The sequence below is a fragment of the Hyperolius riggenbachi genome, chromosome 8, assembly GCF_040937935.1.
Source record: "Hyperolius riggenbachi isolate aHypRig1 chromosome 8, aHypRig1.pri, whole genome shotgun sequence".
NCBI lineage: Eukaryota > Metazoa > Chordata > Amphibia > Anura > Hyperoliidae > Hyperolius > Hyperolius riggenbachi.
The window spans coordinates 193,097,822-193,117,259 of record NC_090653.1 but is presented as its reverse complement, the minus strand read 5'-3'; the positions used below and the strand labels follow the sequence as shown (position 1 = coordinate 193,117,259).

The following is a 19,438-nucleotide window of genomic DNA, read 5'->3' as shown; positions in this document are numbered from 1 at the left end:
TGAGCAGATGCAGTCATTAGAACAATTGTGCAGAGAGAAGAAAGTTGTTTTGTTTTTTTTCTCTCTCCTTGCCCTTAGTTGTCAGTCTCTCAGGACAGGGCCTCCTGTGGCTTTCGGGCCCCCTGCGGCTGCATCCCTTGCAGGGTCCATTGTTACGCCCCTGCTCATTCGAGGATTTTATCAGGGCTAAAAGCAAGCAGGCTGAGCAGTGAATAATAAAACAGAGAGCAGTGTAGATATTTTCTCTAATGTTCCCATTGATATATATGGTAAAATACACGAGGATGCTTCATCTCTGGTTCACTTTAAGCTAATTTTAGGGTTTTTATTATGCCAAATAAAGCTTGCGAGAATTGAATTTAGTTGTGTAAAAAATTTGCAAGGTATCCATATGGGTCAATTTCTGAAGAGCTATAAATATTTTGGGAGAAGTTTCATTTTAATCAGATTGATTCTTCCTACCAGAGAGTGAGGGAGACACTGCCAACCCGAAAGCTTTTGGTTAGTGTATTGGAGCAAAGGAACTAAGTTGTCTTTGAGGAAGTTTTCTGTGTTATTAGAAATCCAGATTCCCAAATATTTTGTTATTGTGATTATTTCCATCGGGGCATGATGTATGGAGGTGGAGTTCAGGAGAAGGAGTTTTGATTTTGACCAGTTTACACCAAGGCCTGTGAAAGTGGCAAATGTAGAAAAGATCTCTAGGGCACCTGTGATAGTCGTTTAGGATTGCTAGATACATTTCTAGGTCATCAGCATATAGGGATACCCTCTCCTCCAACCCTCCAACAGAAAATCCACGAGGAGCTTTGCCTTAGGGCTGTTGCTATTAGTTCCATAGCTAATGCAAAGAGGGCTGGAGAGAGAGGGTACCCTGTCTGGTACCTCGAAATAAGCTGATTTGGCCAGATAGCTCAGACCCTATTTTAATTTAGGTTAAAGGAGATTTGTGTTATGATCGCTGCTGCAGCAGGTATTGCTGGCAGTAGTAGTGCTGCTGAGGCAGTTCTGATCTCTTTCCATGCAAGCTGCATAGCTTTGTCTGCCTTTTCCCTGCTGTCAGCTTGTGACTGATTATCATTCACCTGTGTGGGAATCTGCATGTCTGCTCCCATTGGATGACCTCAGTATAAAGATCTGCTTCCTGCAGGGTTTCCTTGGGCTATCATAGTTTCAGTGTAAGCTAGTCTTGCTGTTGCTCAGCCCCAGACCGTGTTTCTTGTTCTAAAGATACTTTGCTGGTTTTGCATCATATATTGGTTCATTGCCCATATATACGCATACCAGCACGTTTATTATTTTCCTTGTATTCGTGTTACGTTGATACATCAGTGACGCTGATATATACGTACACGAACTGTTTATATCCTGTGTTCAGTTAGTCAGTTTTCCAGCACGTTTTGGTAGTTTGCGCGTATCGTGATCACCCGTGCTGAGTTAGTATCCTGCTCCTGGTCCTGTTTGTGGATTGCGTTCATCTCTGCGAAGAGATAGCGAATCCTTCTGAGTCCTGTTCCCTGTATTGCTCCAGTTCTAGTCAGTGCTCCTGCTTATGTCATATATCGGTTCATTGCCGATATATACATATGTTAGTCAGACGTTACAAATAGTTTCATTGATAGCTGTAATTGTAATACGCTAGGAAAACATACTTATTGTATATTTATCTGTGTTACGTTCATCTATCTTGATCCTGCTATTTCCTGACTATCCTGTCCTGTCTTTGTGAGGCACGCCATCGCTGCAAACGCATTGGCTGCCTCATTCCAGTCTGTCTTGTTGTGGACGCTTGCTGTCACTAAGTAGTGGCTAGTTAAGCAAGCGTTCATTCTGTCTACCTGTCCTGATCTCCTCAGTTCTGGTTTATGCGCTCAGCGCTACTTTGCGCTGAGACGTTATCACGAAAGTATTGTTTGTGGCTGTTCGGATCTGCACCGGCTCTGTGCGCCACAATCTCCTATTGGAGTCAGTCCTCTCCTCCACTAAACTGGGGATATCCTGATTCCTTGTGCTGGTGTGTGTACCCCCTTCACGTCAGCTTATGCATCGTGTGCTGACCGTGGAGAATACACCTCCAAGCGTAACAATTTGTAAATAGTTTGAATCCAAGAGATGAGTTTTGTACCAAACCCCATTTTTTTAAGTGTAGCCCATAAATATGGCCATTATCACCGGTTAATCTGATGGAAAATTATACCGTGTAGATGAGGCTTAAAGTGTAACTGTTGAGCATAAAATAAAAAAAATCAATTCTTTATTTTCATCTGGTAAGCAATTAATAAGGATGCTAACCAGGCAATCCAAAAGTTAAAATCACTATTACCGTATTTCGCGCTGTATAAGACGCTCCGTAATATAAGACGCACCCAGGTTTAGAGGGCAAAAAACAGGGAAAAATAAAAATAAACTAAACCTGGTGCGTCCATATTTCAGGAGTGTCTTGTACATGCCCTCCCTCAAATGCTGTTCTCCTGTGTACCTCATGTGCCCTCTTATCTTGTCTCCTCCCTGTGTCCTCTGGTATCCCCCCCCCCCGTGCCCTCTGGTCCCCTCCCCTGTGATCTGTGGTTGCCCCCCTGTGCCCTGTGGTCGCCCTCCTGTGTCCTCTGGTCCCCCCTGTGCCCTGTGGTTGCCCCCCTGTGTCCTCTTGCCCCCCTGTGCCCTGTGGTCTCCCCTTGTGCCCTGTGGTTGCGCTCCTGTGTCCTCTGGTCCCCCTGTGCCCTGTGGTTGCCCCCTGTGTCCTCTTGCCCCACTGTACCCTGTGGTCCCCCCCCTGTGTCTTGTGGTCACCCTCCTGTGTCCTCTGGTCCCCCCTGTACCCTGTGGTCCCCCTCCTGTGTCCTCTTGCCCCCCCTGTACCCTGTGGTCCCCCCTGTGTCCTCTGGTCCCCCATGTGGTCACCCTCCTGTGTCCTCTTGTCCTCCCCTGTACCCTGTGGTCACCCCTGTGTCCTCTGGTCCCCCATGTGGTCGCCCTCCTGTGTCCTCTTGTCCCCCCCCCCCCCCGTACCCTGTGGTCCCCCTGTGTCCTCTGGTCCCCCATGTGGTCGCCCACCTGTGTCTTCTAGTCCTCCCCCTGTACCCTGTGGTGTCCTCTAGTCCCCATGTCGTCGCCCTCCTGTGTCCTCTTGTGCCCCCCCCCCTGTACCCTGTGGTCCCCCTGTGTCCTCTGGACCCCCATGTGGTCGCCCTCCTGTGTCCTCTTGTTCCCCCCCCCCCCCAGCGTCCTCATGTGTCCCCACTGGCCTTGCCTGCCCCCCCGATTCTGTCTCCGCCCCCCCCCCCCCCCAGCTTCTGTCTCCGGGTCCCTGTGCAGTTTAGCGGCATCAGCTTACCTCCTCCTTCTTGCCCGCGGCGATTGAAGACATCCGGCTTCAGTGTGCGGCTTCCGCTATTGCCGGCTTCTAATGACGCGTCATTAGAAGCCAGCACTAGAGGAAGCCGCACAATGAAGCCGGATGTCTTCAATCGCCGCGGGCAAGATGGAGGAGGTAAGCTTCTGCCGCTAAGCTGCACGGGGACCCGGAGTATGCAGGGGGGGGGCAGAGACATAAGCGGGGGGCAGGCCAGCGGGGACACATGAGGACGCTGGGGGGACACAGGCAGGGAATCCCCGATGGCGGTGGGTCGGCGGTTCGCATCGGCGGGCGTATGGAAGTCGGGGATTCCCTGCCTTTGCCGTGTAAGACACAGGGACTTTTTCTCCCCATTTTTTGGGGAGAAAAGGTGCGTCTTATACGGCGAAAAGTACAGTACTTTTTTTGTTGTTCATAAATGATCATTCCCCAGTTTACCTGACTCTTATTTGGTACACTACATTTGGTACAAAAAAAAATGAAGTTGCAGGGTATGCTGGGTTGTCCCTTTTTTTTTTTTTTTTTTTTTTGCTTCTCTACTTCCCCTCAGACTTAACTAATGCAGCTTGATTGGCTGAAGCCTCTTTCCCTCCTGTTTCCCCTCTCACACGTCTGTTCCTCTTTGACTGGCCAATATTTCTCATGCTGAGACAATGCACTTTCTATAGTGATGGGCAGGCAAATCATGCAGAGGAGAGTAAAGGAGAAAATGACATCAGGATTGGCTTCAAAATAGCCACACTCAAAATGGGAAATGCTAAGAAGGCTTTTCTTTATTTATTTATTTATTTATTTTTTTACTGTAGAAAAATCAATAAAGTCAAATCGTGGACAGTGCAATACATATGTTATGTAAGTTGAGCAAGTATTTATCTACTTATGTGTTTTTTGTTTTCTTTCTGAGATAATATGGCTGACAGCTCCTCTTTAAAACTTTTTGCCATAGACCCTGAACAATCGTGCAGATCAGATCTTTCTGATTGACTGGATAAGCCATGGCATTGTTTTACAGGTGTGAGATTCAGACACTACTGCAGCCAAGCAGATTAGAAGGACAGCCAGGCAACTGGTATTGTTTAAAAGAAAATCAATATGGCTGCCTCCAGTTCAGGTGTACTTTTAGGAGTGCATAATGAACATTTTTTTTTCTTTGCATGTCTTTTTATCTTAATTTATAGACATAGAGAAATAAATAGTACATTTCTATTTGTAAATGCGTAACAATCATTCCCCTGTGACATATCTATATGCTAATTTATTTTTTATTTACGCTGTCTTTAGGGTTTCAGTGTGTCACCTCTATCATCCCAATGCAAAATAGACTCTGAGGTATCAGCTCCGTCTCTTCTTGGTGATATCAAAATGGAGCCACCTGAGCAACTTCTAGACGGCGACTGCAGCTTGCCACAAGCAGAACCAGTTGACTTATCCCTGCACAAGTTGAAAGCACCAGTTCACCAGTCTTTGAGCTTGCCATCTATAGCATCTACATCAATAAGCACATCTCTTTCAGCTCATCCTTCAGTGGTCTCACTGCCTGGCCTTGGTTCTGCCATTCCAGCAGTTCTCTCTCCAGGTTCTATCTTGGCATCTACACAAAACAGTGGTGGACAACAGATTCTTCATGTCATCCACACTATTCCTTCTGTTCATTTACCTAGTAAAATGGGCAGTCTGCAGACCATTCCTGTTGTAGTACAGTCTCTTCCTGTAGTATACACAACACTACCTGCAGATGGAGTTACAGCAGCTATTACTGTGCCACTAATAGGAGCCGATGGAAAAAACACAGGTGAACATTTATATGTTAGTGTATTAATGACATTTGCTGTGTTTCTTTGTTAAAAGTGAAGAAACAATTTATGCTTTAACAGTAGTGGCAAAGTGGTAATTGTTTAACTACTTAAGCCTATTGGACATAGCTGCTAAGTCCAAAAGGCTGCCGCGGCTGGTCGTGCGCGCTTCCACCGCCGCCCATTAGCCCGGAGATCAATGACTGGAACACAGTACATTCATTGATCTAAGTCACCGTTAGAACGATCACAGGCTTCTATGAGAAGCCGTGATCCTTCTAAGTTACACATCACAAATGTAATGTGTGTGCTGTGGTGTGGAGGATACAGATCGGCACTAGCCTTTGCAGCGTCATTGATGACGTGGCTGCGCCGACCTGAGCCTCCTACCATTGGCTTTCCTTCTTTTTTCCCCTCCTCTTCGGAGGGGTGGGCACAAGCAGGACAAATGGAAGTGCGTCTCACCTTTGACGCATATATTGAGCTGTTTACTAACACTCAGCGTGCACCAGCTTTGGCAGAAGCTAGGAATCCCTCTGCAAAACGGTTGACAGGCTGTGCACCACAGGCACCCACTGCAACCTACACTATTCCAGTGCAGCAGCATCTCGTTACAGCGCAGATAAGTTACAATTAGTAACATCACTAAGTTGTCTTCATATTGGACTTTGGCCTTGATGCTTAGCTGCATGCTGTCTGCTTTGCATTCATTAAACTGCATAGTGCTGAATTTCTGCCTCTTGTTGTATTTTAAGTTACACATCCCCTCCTCACATCCTGTAAGCATACATAGTACGCTTACAGAAGGCCCCCCCCCCCCCCAAAAAAAAAAAAAGCTGAGGCCATCTTGTGGCCAAATGGTAAAATTACACTTACATAATTTTTTTAAATAAACATAATCACACTTACATTTATAATTAACAAATTACTTCCTGCATTCTCCTAAAATCCCACCCCAATAAAACTTTTAACAAAAATAAAAAAAAAATTGCAATAAAAAAAGCAAAACATAAATAGTTACCTTAGGGTCTGAACTTTTTTTTAATATGTATGTCAAGAGGGTATATTACTATTTTTTAACCACTTTACCCCCGCGCGTACGGATTTCTCCGCCCCTTTTTCCATCCTTTCACACCCAGGGACGGAGAAATCCGTACTTTGCGCACTCCCGCCGCTGTCCGCGCTCCCGCTCGTAAACACGCCGCCCGCCGCTAGTAAACACGCCGCCGCCCGCTCGCCCGGAGATCAACGAACGGTAAAATCCATTCCCGTTCGTTGATCTAAGCCCCGCAATGATCTGCTGCCGCTCGGCTGAGCAGCGCGATCATTGTGAAAAAATAACAAAGTCCCAGCCTCTTTCTACTTCCTGCAAGCGTCCGGAAGGACGCTTGCAGGTCGCATGAAACAAATTGGTAATGTTGTGGCCAAATAGTAAAACTACACCCTAACCATTTTTTACACACAAATAAACTTGTTTTACACAAAAAATTAACTCCTTACCTCCCACACTCCCCAATTTTTTTTTTTTTTTGTAATTAAAAAAAAAATAAAAAATTTACAATTTAAAAAAATACATAAATAGTTACCTTAGGGACTGAACTTTTTAAATATTTATGTCAAGAGGGTATAACACTGTTACTTTATAAACTATGGGCTTGTAATTAGGGATGGACGCAAAACTGAAAAAAATGCACCTTTATTTCCAACTAAAATATTGGCGGCAAACATTGTGATAGGGACATAATTTAAACGGTTTTATAACCGGGATAAATAGGCATATACATTTAATGGGTTTTAATTACAGTAGCATGCATTATTTAAAAACTATAAAGGCCGAAAACTGAAAAATAATAAAATTTTTTCCCACATTTTTTCCTATTTTCCCATTAAAACACATTTAGAATAAAATTATTCTTGGCATAATGTCCCACCTAAAGAAAGCCTAATTGGTGGCGAAAAAAACAAGATATAGTTCATTTCATTGCGATAAGTAATGATAAAATTATAGACGAATGAATGGAAGGAGCGCTGCTCTGGTGGTCAGGGGGTAAAACCCCTCAGTTGGAAAGTGGTTAAATTATGAGCTTGTAAATAGTGATGGACGCAAAACTGAAAAAATGCACCTTTATTTCCAAATAAAATATTGGTGCCATACATTGTGATAGGGAAATAATTGAAATGGTGTAATAACCGGGACAGATGGGCAAATAAAAACGTGGGTTTTAGTTATGGTAGCATGTATTATTTTAAAACTATAATGGCCTAAAACTGAGAATTTTTTTTTTCCATTTTTTTCTTAATACCGCAGTTAAATTGCCTTTAGTATAAAGCATAAAATAATTCTTAGCAAAATCTACCACCCAAAGAAAGCCTAAATGGTGGGGGAAAAAAACAAGATCTAGATCATTTTGTTGTGATAAGTAGTGATAAAGTTGTTGGCAAATGAATGGGAGGCGAAAGTTGCTCGGGTGCATAAGGTGAAAAAACACTGAAGGCTGAAGTGGTTAATGAGGAATCTCCTCCCTGACCAGGACTAAAGCATCCATTAACTCCTGTACAGTCTGTGGTGCAACTGTTGGTTGGTGGATGGAGCGAGACATGATGACCCAGGTGTGGTCAGTTGGATTCAGTTCCGGGGCCCGGACAGGCCAGTCCATAGCATCAATGCCTTCATCTTGCAGGAACTGCTGACACACTCCAGCCACATGAGGTCTAGCATTTTCTTGTATTAGGAGAAAACCAGGGCTAACCGCACTAGCACAAGGTCTTTCAAAGGGCCTGAGGATCTCCTCTTGGTACCTAATGGCCGTCGGACTACCTCTGGCGAGCACAAGGAGTGCTTGTGAGGCCCCCCAAAGAAATGTCACCCCCACACCATTCCTGACTAACTGCCAAACCGGTAATGTTGGAAGATGATGCAGGAAGCAGAACATTCTCCACGGCATCTCCAGACTCAGTCACGTCTATCACATGCTCAGTGTGAGCCTGCTTTCATCTGTGAACAGCACAGGGTGCCAGTGGTGAATGTGCCAATCTTGGTGCTCTATGGCAAATGCCACACGTATTGAACGGTATGGGGGGCTATAAGCACAACCTTCACCTGTGGACATTGAGCACTCGTACCACCCTCATGGAGTCTGCCCCTGTTCCTCGTTGCCCTGTTTAACCCCCTTGGCGGTATGAAAAATACCGCCAGGGGGCAGCGCAGCAGTTTTTTTTTTATTTTATTTTTTTTTAAATCATGTAGCGAGCCCAGGGCTCGCTACATGATAGCCGCTGCTCAGCGGCATCCCCCCAGCCCCGCCGATCGCCTCCGGCGATAGGCGATCAGGAAATCCCGTTCAAAGAACGGGATTTCCTGGAGGGCTTCCCGCCATGGCGACGGGGCGGGATGACGTCAGCGACGTCGGGACGTCATTGGGAGACCCGATCCACCCCTTGTCGCTGCCTGGCACTGATTGGCCAGGCAGCGCAGGGGTCTGGGGGGGGGGGGCGCGCGCCGCACCGGATAGCGGCGATCAGGCGCGCGGCGGCGGCGATCGGGGTGCTGGCGCAGCTAGCAAAGTGCTAGCTGCGTCCTGCAAAAAAAAAAATTATGAAAATCGGCCCAGCAGGGCCTGAGCGGCACCCTCCGGCGGCTTACCCCGTGTCACACACGGGGTTACCGCTAAGGAGGTTAAAGGAAACGTCAGGCAATCTGTGGCACAGAAGAAAATGTTCTCAGTCACATAATTGAGGTTTACCCTCTTCCCAAACACAGCTCTAACTCCCATCCATATTCTGATTTATGCATAATTACAATATTTTCCAATCAACATAACTTTAGTTAGGATAAGCTAAACACATACACTCACCACATTCACATTTCCACTTTACAAGCCTAGTATTTTCAAGCCTGCTGCAGCTAATCTCATTGCTTTAATAGTGATGGCTGACATTTTGTCTCACAAATAAGGTCCTAAAACAGGAGGGGACTGAGGCTGCACTAAGCAATTATAAGGAGTGCAATAAAAATTGTAAAAAAGAAATTAGGCTGGCAAAGATCGAAGCTGAAAATCAAATCGCTAGGGATATCAAATCTAACCCAAAAAAGTTTTACAAGTACATCAACTCTAAAAAGAAAGGTTGACTGTATAGGACTCCTAAAGGATGAGGGTGGGAACTCAATGGTGGATGACCAAGGTAAGGCAGAGTTATTAAATGCTTTCTTTGCTTCTGTCTTCACAAAGGAAACAGCACTGTTGCAAATTACAGAGGCAGAAGAGTCTCAATCTTCTAACTGTAATATTAAATACTTAACGCAGGAAGAAGTGAAGGCAAGACTAAATAAATTAAAAATAGACAAGGCACCTGGCCCGGATGGCATGCATCCTCGGGTCCTAAGGGAATTAAGTTCAGTTATAGATGAACCACTTTATCTTATCTTTTGTGACTCTCTTGCAACTGGCAGAGTCCCAGTGGATTGGCGTACAGCCCGCGTTTTCCCATTATTTAAGAAGGGCAAAAAACCAGATCCAGGAAATTTATAGACATGTAAGCTTAACATCAGTTGTATGCAAACTATTTGAGGGGTTACTAAGAGATACTATACATGACTTCATAGTAGAAAATTAATCTTATTTCTCAGCATCAACATGGGTTTACTAAAGACAGTTCCTGTTTGACTAACATGCTCAGCTTTTATGAGGTAGTGGATGCTAATATGGATATTGGGAATGCTGTAGATGTGATATACTTGGACTTTGCAAAGGCCTTCGACACTGTTCCCCACAAAAGTCTGGTGCAAAAGTTGAGGATGCAAGGACTGGGGAAGAGTCTGTGTGCATGGATAGGGAACTGGCTAAAGGACAGAAAACAAAGAGTTGTGGTCAATGGATCGTACTCCAAATGGGAGACTGTTAGCAGTGGGGTCCCACAGGGGTCTGTACTGGGTCCAGTGCTCTTCAATTTATTTATTAATAACCTAGTAGATGTAGTAGTGAGCAATGTTGCTATTTTTGCAGATAATACAAAATTGTGCAGAATCATCAACTCTCAGGAAGATAGTGTCATATTGCAACAGGATCTGGATAGGATGGCTATATGGGCACATAAATGGCAGATGAAATTCAATGTTGAAAAATGTAAAGTCATGCATTTTGGTCGTACCAATGGTCTAGCACCATACAAAATAAATAGGATACAGTTGGGGACATCAAACTTAGAGAAGGACTTAGGAGTGCTCATCCAAACAACAAGTTAAATAATCGTACTCCATGCCAAGCCGCTGCAGCTAAAGTTAACAACATTTTGGGATACATTAAAAGGGAAATAAAAACTCAAGATGCTAGCATAATATTGCCCCTGTTTAACTCTCTAGTAAGGCCACATCTTGAATATGGAATTCAGTTCTGGGCACCACATTACAAAAAATATATTGCAGTTTTAGAGCAGGTGCAAAGTCGAGCAACAAAATTGATACGTGGGATGGAAGGTCTCGCTTACCAAAAAAGGTTAGATAAACTGGGTTTATTTAGTCTAGAGAAAAGACGCCTTAGAGGAGATCTAATTAACATGTATAAATACATCAGAGGGCAATATAATAGCTTGGCGGATGAGCTTTTTTGTCCCTAGGCCTTCTCAAAGGACTAGAGGACATGATCTGCGCATGGAGGAAAAACGTTTTAGCCATTTATTTAGGAAAGGGTTCTTTACAGTAAGAGTGATTAAGATGTGTAATGCATTGCCACAGGAAGTCGTTATGGCAAACTCTATACCTGCATTTAAAGGGGGCTTTCCTTGCGTTGAAAGACATCCATGGCTACAATTACTAGGTAATGCCTAATGATGTTGATCCAGGGATTTTATCTGATTGCCATCTTGAGTCGGGAAGGAATTTTTCCCTTTAGGGGCTAATTGGACCATGCCTTGTAAGGGTTTTTTCGCCTTCCTCTGGATCAACAGGGATATGTGAGGGAGCAGGCTGGAGTTGTACTTTGTACTGGTTGAACTCGATGGACGTATGTCTTTTTTCAACCAAAATAACTATGTAACTATGTAAGGTGTCATAACTTATGCCAACTCGACAAACAAACATAGTTTCTCTAAACTTAAAGTAAACCTGTAATGAAAGAAAGAAAAAGATACTTCGGGAGGGGGAAGCCTCTGGATCCTAATAAGGTTTCACCCGTCTCCCTCCGCCAGCCTAATTCAGAGTCTGCCTCCCGTGATACGGCTGCCCCCCCTGGGAGAGTTAGGAGCCGATCGCTGTCATTGGCTAACGGAGAGAGAGTCTTTGAAAAACAAAAATAAATAAATACAAACCTTTATTAAAAAACAATGTAGAGGTAGTACCCGGTTAACGAACGTGATAGGGAATGTAGGTTCGTTCTTAATTTGAATCTGTTCTTGAGTTGGAACATTGTGCCATCTCTGTCCCCTTTACCTCCTTTGTGCTCCCCTGTGCCTCCAGTGCCCCCCTCTGTGTCATCTCTGCCCTTTATACCTGTTTATACAAGTTTAAAAGCCATTTTTTCTTTGTTTCTTTTTTTTTTTTTTTTTTTATCGATTTTTTACAAAAGCTAAAAGTTCAAGTTGAAAAAAAAAAATTCGACTTGTTCCCATGGAAACACAGAATGCATGCTGTTCGTACCGGTGGGTTGTTCAGTAAGTCGGGTGTTCGTAAGTCGGGGACTACCTGTATAAAAAATAAATAAATAAACAAACATCCCAGCAGAGAGCATAGCCTACCAACAGAAAGCTCTGTTGGTGAGCAGAAAAGGGGGGGGGGGATCACTTGTGTGCTGAGTTGTGTGGCCCTGCAGCGAGCCCTTAAAGCTGCAGTGGCCTGTTTTTTAAAAAATAGCCTGGTCACTAGGGGGATTAAGCATGTGGTTCTTAAGTGGTTAAACCAAAATCTCGATCAGGGCCAAGTTGATCTTGAGATCGTCAAAGCTGCTACGGTTTTCCTACGCCACCGCTGGTACCTGCTCTGCTCATGGGTCCCCTCCTTCAGTGCGTCCCAATCCCCCTTGCTGCACCAGAGCGGAGTGACCCATTTTGAAGTGGCGGCGAGCCTTGCGTATTAACAAAGGCCGCCAGGAAGTGACATGATGTCTCTTCCTGTTACAGGCCCCGCCGTTACTGGGCGAACACTCGTTTCTTCAGTGCAGAGGGGGATCGGGACTTTCTGTAGGAAGGGCCGGGAGTAGGGCAGGTACCAGCGGTGGCGAGGGGGAGACTAGAGGGGGATCGGTCTATATTTAGGGCTTCTTCCAGCCGCTAGAAGTCACTTGTCCCTCGTTCCAGCTCCGGTCTTCTCCTAAGTCCCGCTGGCAGCCTCTGAAGTATCGCTGACACCCCCCCCCCCGCCCCAATGGGTCGGCTGTAAATGCATTAAAGGGGGGGGGGATCTGACTATATGCACTAAAGGGGAGGGTCTGCCTTTTATACACTAAAAGGGAGATCTTACTATGCACTAAAGGGGGTAGGGGATCTGCAGTTATACACTAAAGGGGGAATCTGGCTACTAAGGGGCCGAGATTTGAATACACGCACAAGTGTGCATGGTAGACATCATGGCAGCAGACAAGAATCTACGTCCCTGGGAAGAAAGTAAAGTCCTGCAGGGCGTAGATATACTGCCGCAATCGTGGAAAGTGGTTAATAAGGGATGCATGAAAAAGGGGTGCAAGGAAATTTGTGTGCCTAATTTTGACTAGTAGAATCCCAATAAAACTTACAGATATTCTACATTTCAAAAGTGCAAATTACCGTAGTAAAATATTGTTGAATAGTACCCATATTTTACTACAACTTAACCCAACGTTATTCTCACACGGAACCTTCCCTTACTGATGCCTACCCCATAAAAAGTCCCATCACCCCATGCCTACCCTTAACTGACCCCTCCTGTCAATCCACCACACTTATGATAATCTTAGGATGCCCCCATAGGCATCATTATAAATTGCAGCTATGCTGTGAAATTTGAGCCCCCGCTTTGCCTGATAATTAGCCGTGGGCACTGACATTTCACAGTCTAGCTACAATTTATAATGGCAGTGCCCAAATTTCCTGCTTCCATTTAAAGAAGCTTCTAAACACACTGTTGTGTTGGTATGCGACACAAGTGACCATACATTTTACAGTAAGACACAGAACTTATTGTTCTCTCCATTGCAAAATGGATCCCATTCACCTAGGCTGAATAGGACACAGAAATTGTTTTATAAAGCGCCAACATATTCTGTAAAATGCATGCAGCAGCGTAGTATCATAACCCACTGAAGAACAGAGCATAAGTGTGCCCATCAAACACTGCCTTCCATGAACTGCTTGATGGCGTTACATATCACACACTGCCGAAATGCACTCAGCAACACTTAAAGGGAACCTAAACTGAGAGGGATGTGGAGGTTTCCTTTTAAACAATACCAGTTGCTTGGCAGTGCTGCTGATCTCTTTGTCTGCAGTAGTGGCTGAATCACACACCTGAAACAAGCAAGCAGCTTTTTCCAGTCTGTCTTTAGTCAGAGCACCTGATCTGTATGCTTGTTGAGGGGCTGTGGCTAAAAGTCACAGGATCAGCAGGAGAGTCAGTCAACTGGTATTATTTTAAAAGGAAACCCATATCCTTCTCAGTATAGGTTCCCTTTAAGTGTGCTTAGGCCCTTAAACATTGTATTAATTGTACTCACAGACCTGCTGTAGTGGTACGTTCAGGCTATGTATGTTGTGTTATGTACGCTCAATAATGCAGACACAACCTAATGCACAACTTGCACAGTAAAAAAAATAAAAACACATGCAAGTTATTTCATTACATTGCCACATGTGCATTGACACACATTATTCAAAAGCACACTGAAAAAATTATCTGTTATAACAGAGATATAAATATGCCCATACAATTGGGAGAATCTCTTTTAAATCTCTTCCTAGAGGGAGCAAATAATCAGAATCAGAAACTTTATTTCGCCAAGCACGACTGGGTCGTGCCCGGAATTGGGCTTGGCACGTACAGGGTACTGATACACAATATAGTTACAGATACAGGACAGGACATGCAGTAGGAACAGAACTTACAGAATACAGAACATTATATAACCTTTATGCAGAGGGAGACAATGTGGCATAAGTTACAATACAAAAAAACAACCGAATGGTATGCTTGAGCTGGAGCGCCGTCTATGTGCAGAGTGCTTCAGTGCGTCATGGTATTGTGGGGTGGGGATGGGCATTCCCATGGAGAGAGTTCAGGAAGTTGACAGCCGAGGGAAAGAAGCTGTTCTTGTGTCTTGTGGTCCTGGTGCAGATGGATCGGAACCGAAGCATCCGGCTCGAGGGGAGCTGATTAAAGAAGCGGTAGCCTGGGTGCGAGGGGTCGTTTGCGATCTTTAATGCTCTGGTGTTCAGCCTGGAGTGGTAGAGGAGGTCCAGAGTGGGAAGTGATCTCCCGATGATCCTCTCCGCAGATCTGATGACCCTCTGCAGTTTGAGCCTGTCGCTGGCGGAGGAGCTGGCGTACCAGACCAGGATGGACGAGCATAGGACGGATTCGATTGTGGCTGAGTAGAAGTTTGTCAGAAGTTTTTGGGCCACACCGAACTTTTTCAGTTGCCGGAGAAAGAAAAGTCTCTGTTGGGCTTTCCTCTGTGTTGAGGCAGTGTTGGCGTTCCACCTCAGGTTGTTGGAGATAGTTGTGCCCAATAGGCGGACACTGGGGACTCTTTCTACTTCCTTGCCGTCAATGTGGATTGGAGGTGGGGTAGAGGCGCGCCTCCTGAAATCAACGATCATCTCCACCGTTTTCGCTGTGTTTAGGACCAAACCGTTCTCTCTGCACCAGCGGCATATGTTATCGACCTGGTGGCGGTACACCTTCTCATCGTTTTTGGTGATGAGACCTACAATGGTCGTGTCGTCGGCAAATTTGATTACTTTTACTGAGTCTGACGTGGACTTGCAATTGTTCGTATACAGAGAGAACAAAAACGGCGACAGGACGCAGCCTTGTGGGGCCCCTGTGTTTGTGATTCTGGGTTGTGAGGAGATGGTGCCTAACCTGACGACCTGGGACCTGTTGGTGAGGAAGTCCGTGATCCACAGGCGTAGGGTGGGGTGGACTCCTAGCGCAGCAAGATTTTCTTGAAGTATCTTAGGGCTGATGGTATTGAATGCTGAGCTGAAGTCCAGTAGGAGGATCCTGGCGTAGGAGTCTGGTCTATCCAGGTGATCATAGACGAGCTCCAAGCAGATGTTGATGGCATCATCGGTGGACCTGTTCGATCTGTACGCGAACTGGTGCGGATCCAGCAGTCCCTCTGTGGAGTGCTTGAGGAGGGGTAGCACCATGCTTTCAAAAGCTTTCATGATCACAGATGTAAGTACCACGGGCCTGAAGTTGTTGAGGTCGAGGATGCCCTGCTTTTTGGGGACAGGGATAATGGCAGACCTCTTGAAGCATGCGGGAACTTTGCCTTCCTGGAGAGACCTTGTGAAGATGGAAGAGAGGGTGGAAGCGAGCTGACGAGCACAGGTTTTCAGGCAGGCTGGTGACACTCCGTCCGGACCCGAGGCTTTCCTAGCATTTAACCTTAGCAAGTGTTTCAGTACATCAGCCTCCCTCACTGGCGGTGGGGGCGAGTGCGGGCCCAGGGCTACAAAGGCAGATTGAGGTGGTGGTTGTGGGAGTCCTGCAGGTGCTGGCTGGTTCTCGAATCTGCAGTAGAATTCACTGAGACTTTCTGCAAGCTCAGTGCTCGGTGTGGCATGCTGAGGGGGGGGGGGGGGGCTTGTAGTTGGTGGCAGCCTTCAGCCCTTTCCACACGGCTCGTGAGTCATTTGAGGAGAGGTTCTGTTCCATCTTTTCCGCGTAGCACTTTTTTGCGCACCTCAGCTCTCTGTTTAGGTCGTTTCTTGCCTTCCTGTATTCATCCTGGTTACCGGACTTATGTGCGACTTCCTTGCTGCGCCGTAGTTGTCGTAGTTTTTTTGAGAACCACGGTTTATCGTTTGGATACAGTTTGAAGGTTTTTGTTGGTATACAGGAGTTCTCGCAGAAGCTGATGTACGAGGATACATTTTCTGCCCACTCGTCCAGGTTAAGCGATTCCAGAGCCTTCCAGTCTGTGCAGTCAAAGCAGGCCTGAAGTTGTAGTTTAGCCTCACTTGACCACACTTTGGAGGACTTAGTGACCGGTTTTGAGGTTTCCAGGCGCCTTTTGTAAGTAGGTACCAGGTGGATGATGCAGTGGTCAGAAGAGCCTAGGGCTGCCCACGGTGTCGCTTTGTATGCGTCTTTCAGGGCCGTGTAGCAGTGGTCGAGGGTGTTGGCACTCCTGGTGGGGCAGGTGATGTGCTGATGGAAACGAGGCAGCTCTTTGCGGAGGTTGGCCTTGTTGAAATCCCCCAAGATAATGAACAGCGAGCCCGGGAGGGACGTCTCCCACTGCGTGATGATGTCACTGAGGTCACGCAGGGCAGCATTTACCTCTGCATCAGGAGGGATATACACACCCAAAAGGACGTAGGAGGAGAACTCCCTGGGCGAGTAGATTGGCCTGCAGTTGATGAGGAGGAGTTCAAGTTCTGGTGTGCATTTCTTGGCCAGTACAGAGGTGTTTGAGCACCAGGCGGAGCTGATGTAGAAGCAGATGCCGCCCCCTTTCTTTTTCCCAGAGAGGGTGCTGTCTCTGTCTGCTCGGATGAGGCTGAAACCTGGGAGCTGGAGGGCACTCTCAGGGATGTCGTCATGGAGCCACGTTTCAGTAAAGCAAAAGACTGGGGTGTTGTGACCGAGTTCCCTCTTGTCGCTGAGGAGTCTTAATTCATCTAGCTTGTTAGGGAGGGAGCGGACGTTTGCTAGGAGGACCGCAGGGATGGCTGACCGCAGGCCTCTCCTCTTCAGCCTCGCCCGGACGCCTGATCGACAGCCCCTGCGGCGCTGGCTAAAAGGAGGCCAGGGCGCAGAGGCAGTGATTGCCTGGACATGGCTCCAAACAGAGTTGTACAGGAGCCCATCCTCTGGGTGTACGGCTGTTATATGTTCCCATTTGAGGAGCTGTGCTCTGGAGTAGGTGGTACGAGGGGGGAGGGGTAGCATTGACGGCCTGTATGATAAGCCGGCACAGTGCAACCTGGAATGTACCACAATACTGCCGTCAGCAGAGTGGCACCGATGTAAAACAGTCCATCAGCAGTGTGACACAGATGTAAGAGGCGAGTGCACTAACAGTCCATCAGCAGCAGTGTGACACAGATGTAAGGGGCGAGTGCAATAGCAGTCCATCAGCCGTGTGACACAGATGTAGAGGCGAGTGCATAACAGTCCATCAGCAGTGCGACACAGATGTAAGGGGCATGTGCAGTAACAGTCCATCAGCCGTGTGACACAGATGTAAGAGGCGAGTGCAAACAGTCGGGTGAGTGCAATAACAGTCCGTCAGCAGTGTGACACAGATGTAACGGGCATGTACAATAACAGTCCATCAGCAGTGCGACACAGATGTGGAGGCGAATGCATAACAGTCCATCCGCAGTGTAACATGAGTTGTTACATTCATAAGAGACTAGTTATATCGGGGACACAGAAACACCTGAAAATGCTAAAAGGGGTTCTTTCGCGAAAAAAGTAGGCAGTTAAAAAATGTGACAGATGACAGGTTTGGGGCCAGTCCATCTTTTTAAGGAGGATTCTCAGGGCTTTCTTTGTTTTCAACAGCATTTTCTGAACAACAGTTTAACTGCCAAATTAGCAAGATACCAGCCGGCCTCCCTAATCACTTGCACACTATTATGTCAGTTAGATTTTGCAACTGTTGTTCAGGAAATGCTGTTGAAAACAAAGAAAGCCCAGAGAATCCCCCTTAAAAAGATGGACTGGCCCAAAACCGGTCATCTGTCACATTTTTTAACTACCTACTTTTTTTGCGAAAGAACTCCTTTAACTACCTAAGGACCTTAATGATTGAAATGTACGCCCTGTTTTGATGGCTAACGTAGATTTCAATCCGACGCCACGCAGTCTTGCCTCTTTCGTCGCTCCCGACGATCTTGTCCCTGTCTTCCTGCCGCAGCTCACTCGCTCTGTCGTTATCTCTATAACGGCAGAGTCCTGTGAGCAGGTCAGAAACTAATTTCATTGGCTCCTGACCCTGTCTATCAATGTAAGTGGCTCCCATTGGCTTACATTGATAGGCAGGGTCAGGAGCCAATGAAAGTGGCTCCTGACCACCTCACATGAACACTGCTGTCATAGAGACGGCCGAATGGGTGGCCCAGGTTCCTGACATGCATCGCTGACAACGATTGCGGCGGGTATGTGTGCGGCGGTGACAGCGATTGCGGCTGCTGTTCTTCGCTATTCCGTTGTTTCTTGTACCAATGGTCTCTGGTCCTTAAGGGTACAGAGACCACTGGTACGTAAGTGGTTAAAGGATATCTGAGGCGATACCTGAGGCTGCTAGAAGTCGCATGTCCCTCATCCCAGCTCCGGTCTTCTCCTGAGTCCCGCTGGCAGTCTCTGAAGAACTGCCCCCTCCCCCCCGATGTTTCAGCTGTGCAGTATAATGGTGGGGCGAAAATGACAACCCATCGGGGGTCGGTGTTACTTCAGAGGCTGCCAGCGGGACCCGGGAGAAGACCAGAGCTGCAGCCGGGGACACACGACTTCTAGTAAGTAAAGCTAGATTTGATTCATCGCCTCGGATATCCTTTAAGCTTTCCAGCGAAAAGGAACAAGAACAAACTTCAGCTCACAATTTTCCATGTAACGTTATTACTAACCCCCCAGACAACCACTAAGTCTAATAATTTGTGTGTTTCCAGATATGATAAGGAGTTTTGAATCACGATGATTCAATTTATCGACTAACTTAGAAATGAATAAACCGTAAGCTTTCGGCTTATAAAAAGCCTTCATCGGACATGGTTCCTGACAAAAGCTGAAAAACACAGCTTATATATACTGACATACAGAGGAGAAACATTCTTTAGCAAACATAAATAAATGTAATTAGATGCCTTAACTGTTCCGGGGGCTTTCCCAGGCATCCTGGCTAAATTGATAAGATCAACGGTTTCCTCAACATAACATGAAGCAGACTCTGGTGATGGGGAGACACTGTAAATTTCGAGAACGAATTGTAACTGGGCTGGTTACATACACCATTAATTCTAAGTTAAAGAGCATTGTGGCATTTAAAACCATCTTCCTGTCTGGCCTACAAATCTGTCCACAAAACCTGCCCAACCTACATTTCTGATCTTAGGTACACACCTAACCGCTCACTCCGCTCCTCCAATGAAC

The 19,438-nt window shown here is 46.2% G+C and overlaps 1 protein-coding gene across 2 annotated transcripts in view; it reads left to right on the top strand.

Moving 5' to 3' along the window:
• The window catches only part of LOC137527527 (Krueppel-like factor 8), a 414,406-nt gene that overhangs the window by 108,864 nt on the left and 286,104 nt on the right, over positions 1 to 19,438 (top strand). For both annotated transcript variants that reach the window (XM_068248061.1, XM_068248062.1), the window contains exon 2: positions 4,637 to 5,147. In XM_068248061.1, coding sequence (XP_068104162.1) covers positions 4,637 to 5,147 — 511 coding nt within the window. The remainder of the gene's footprint in view (positions 1 to 4,636; positions 5,148 to 19,438) is intronic.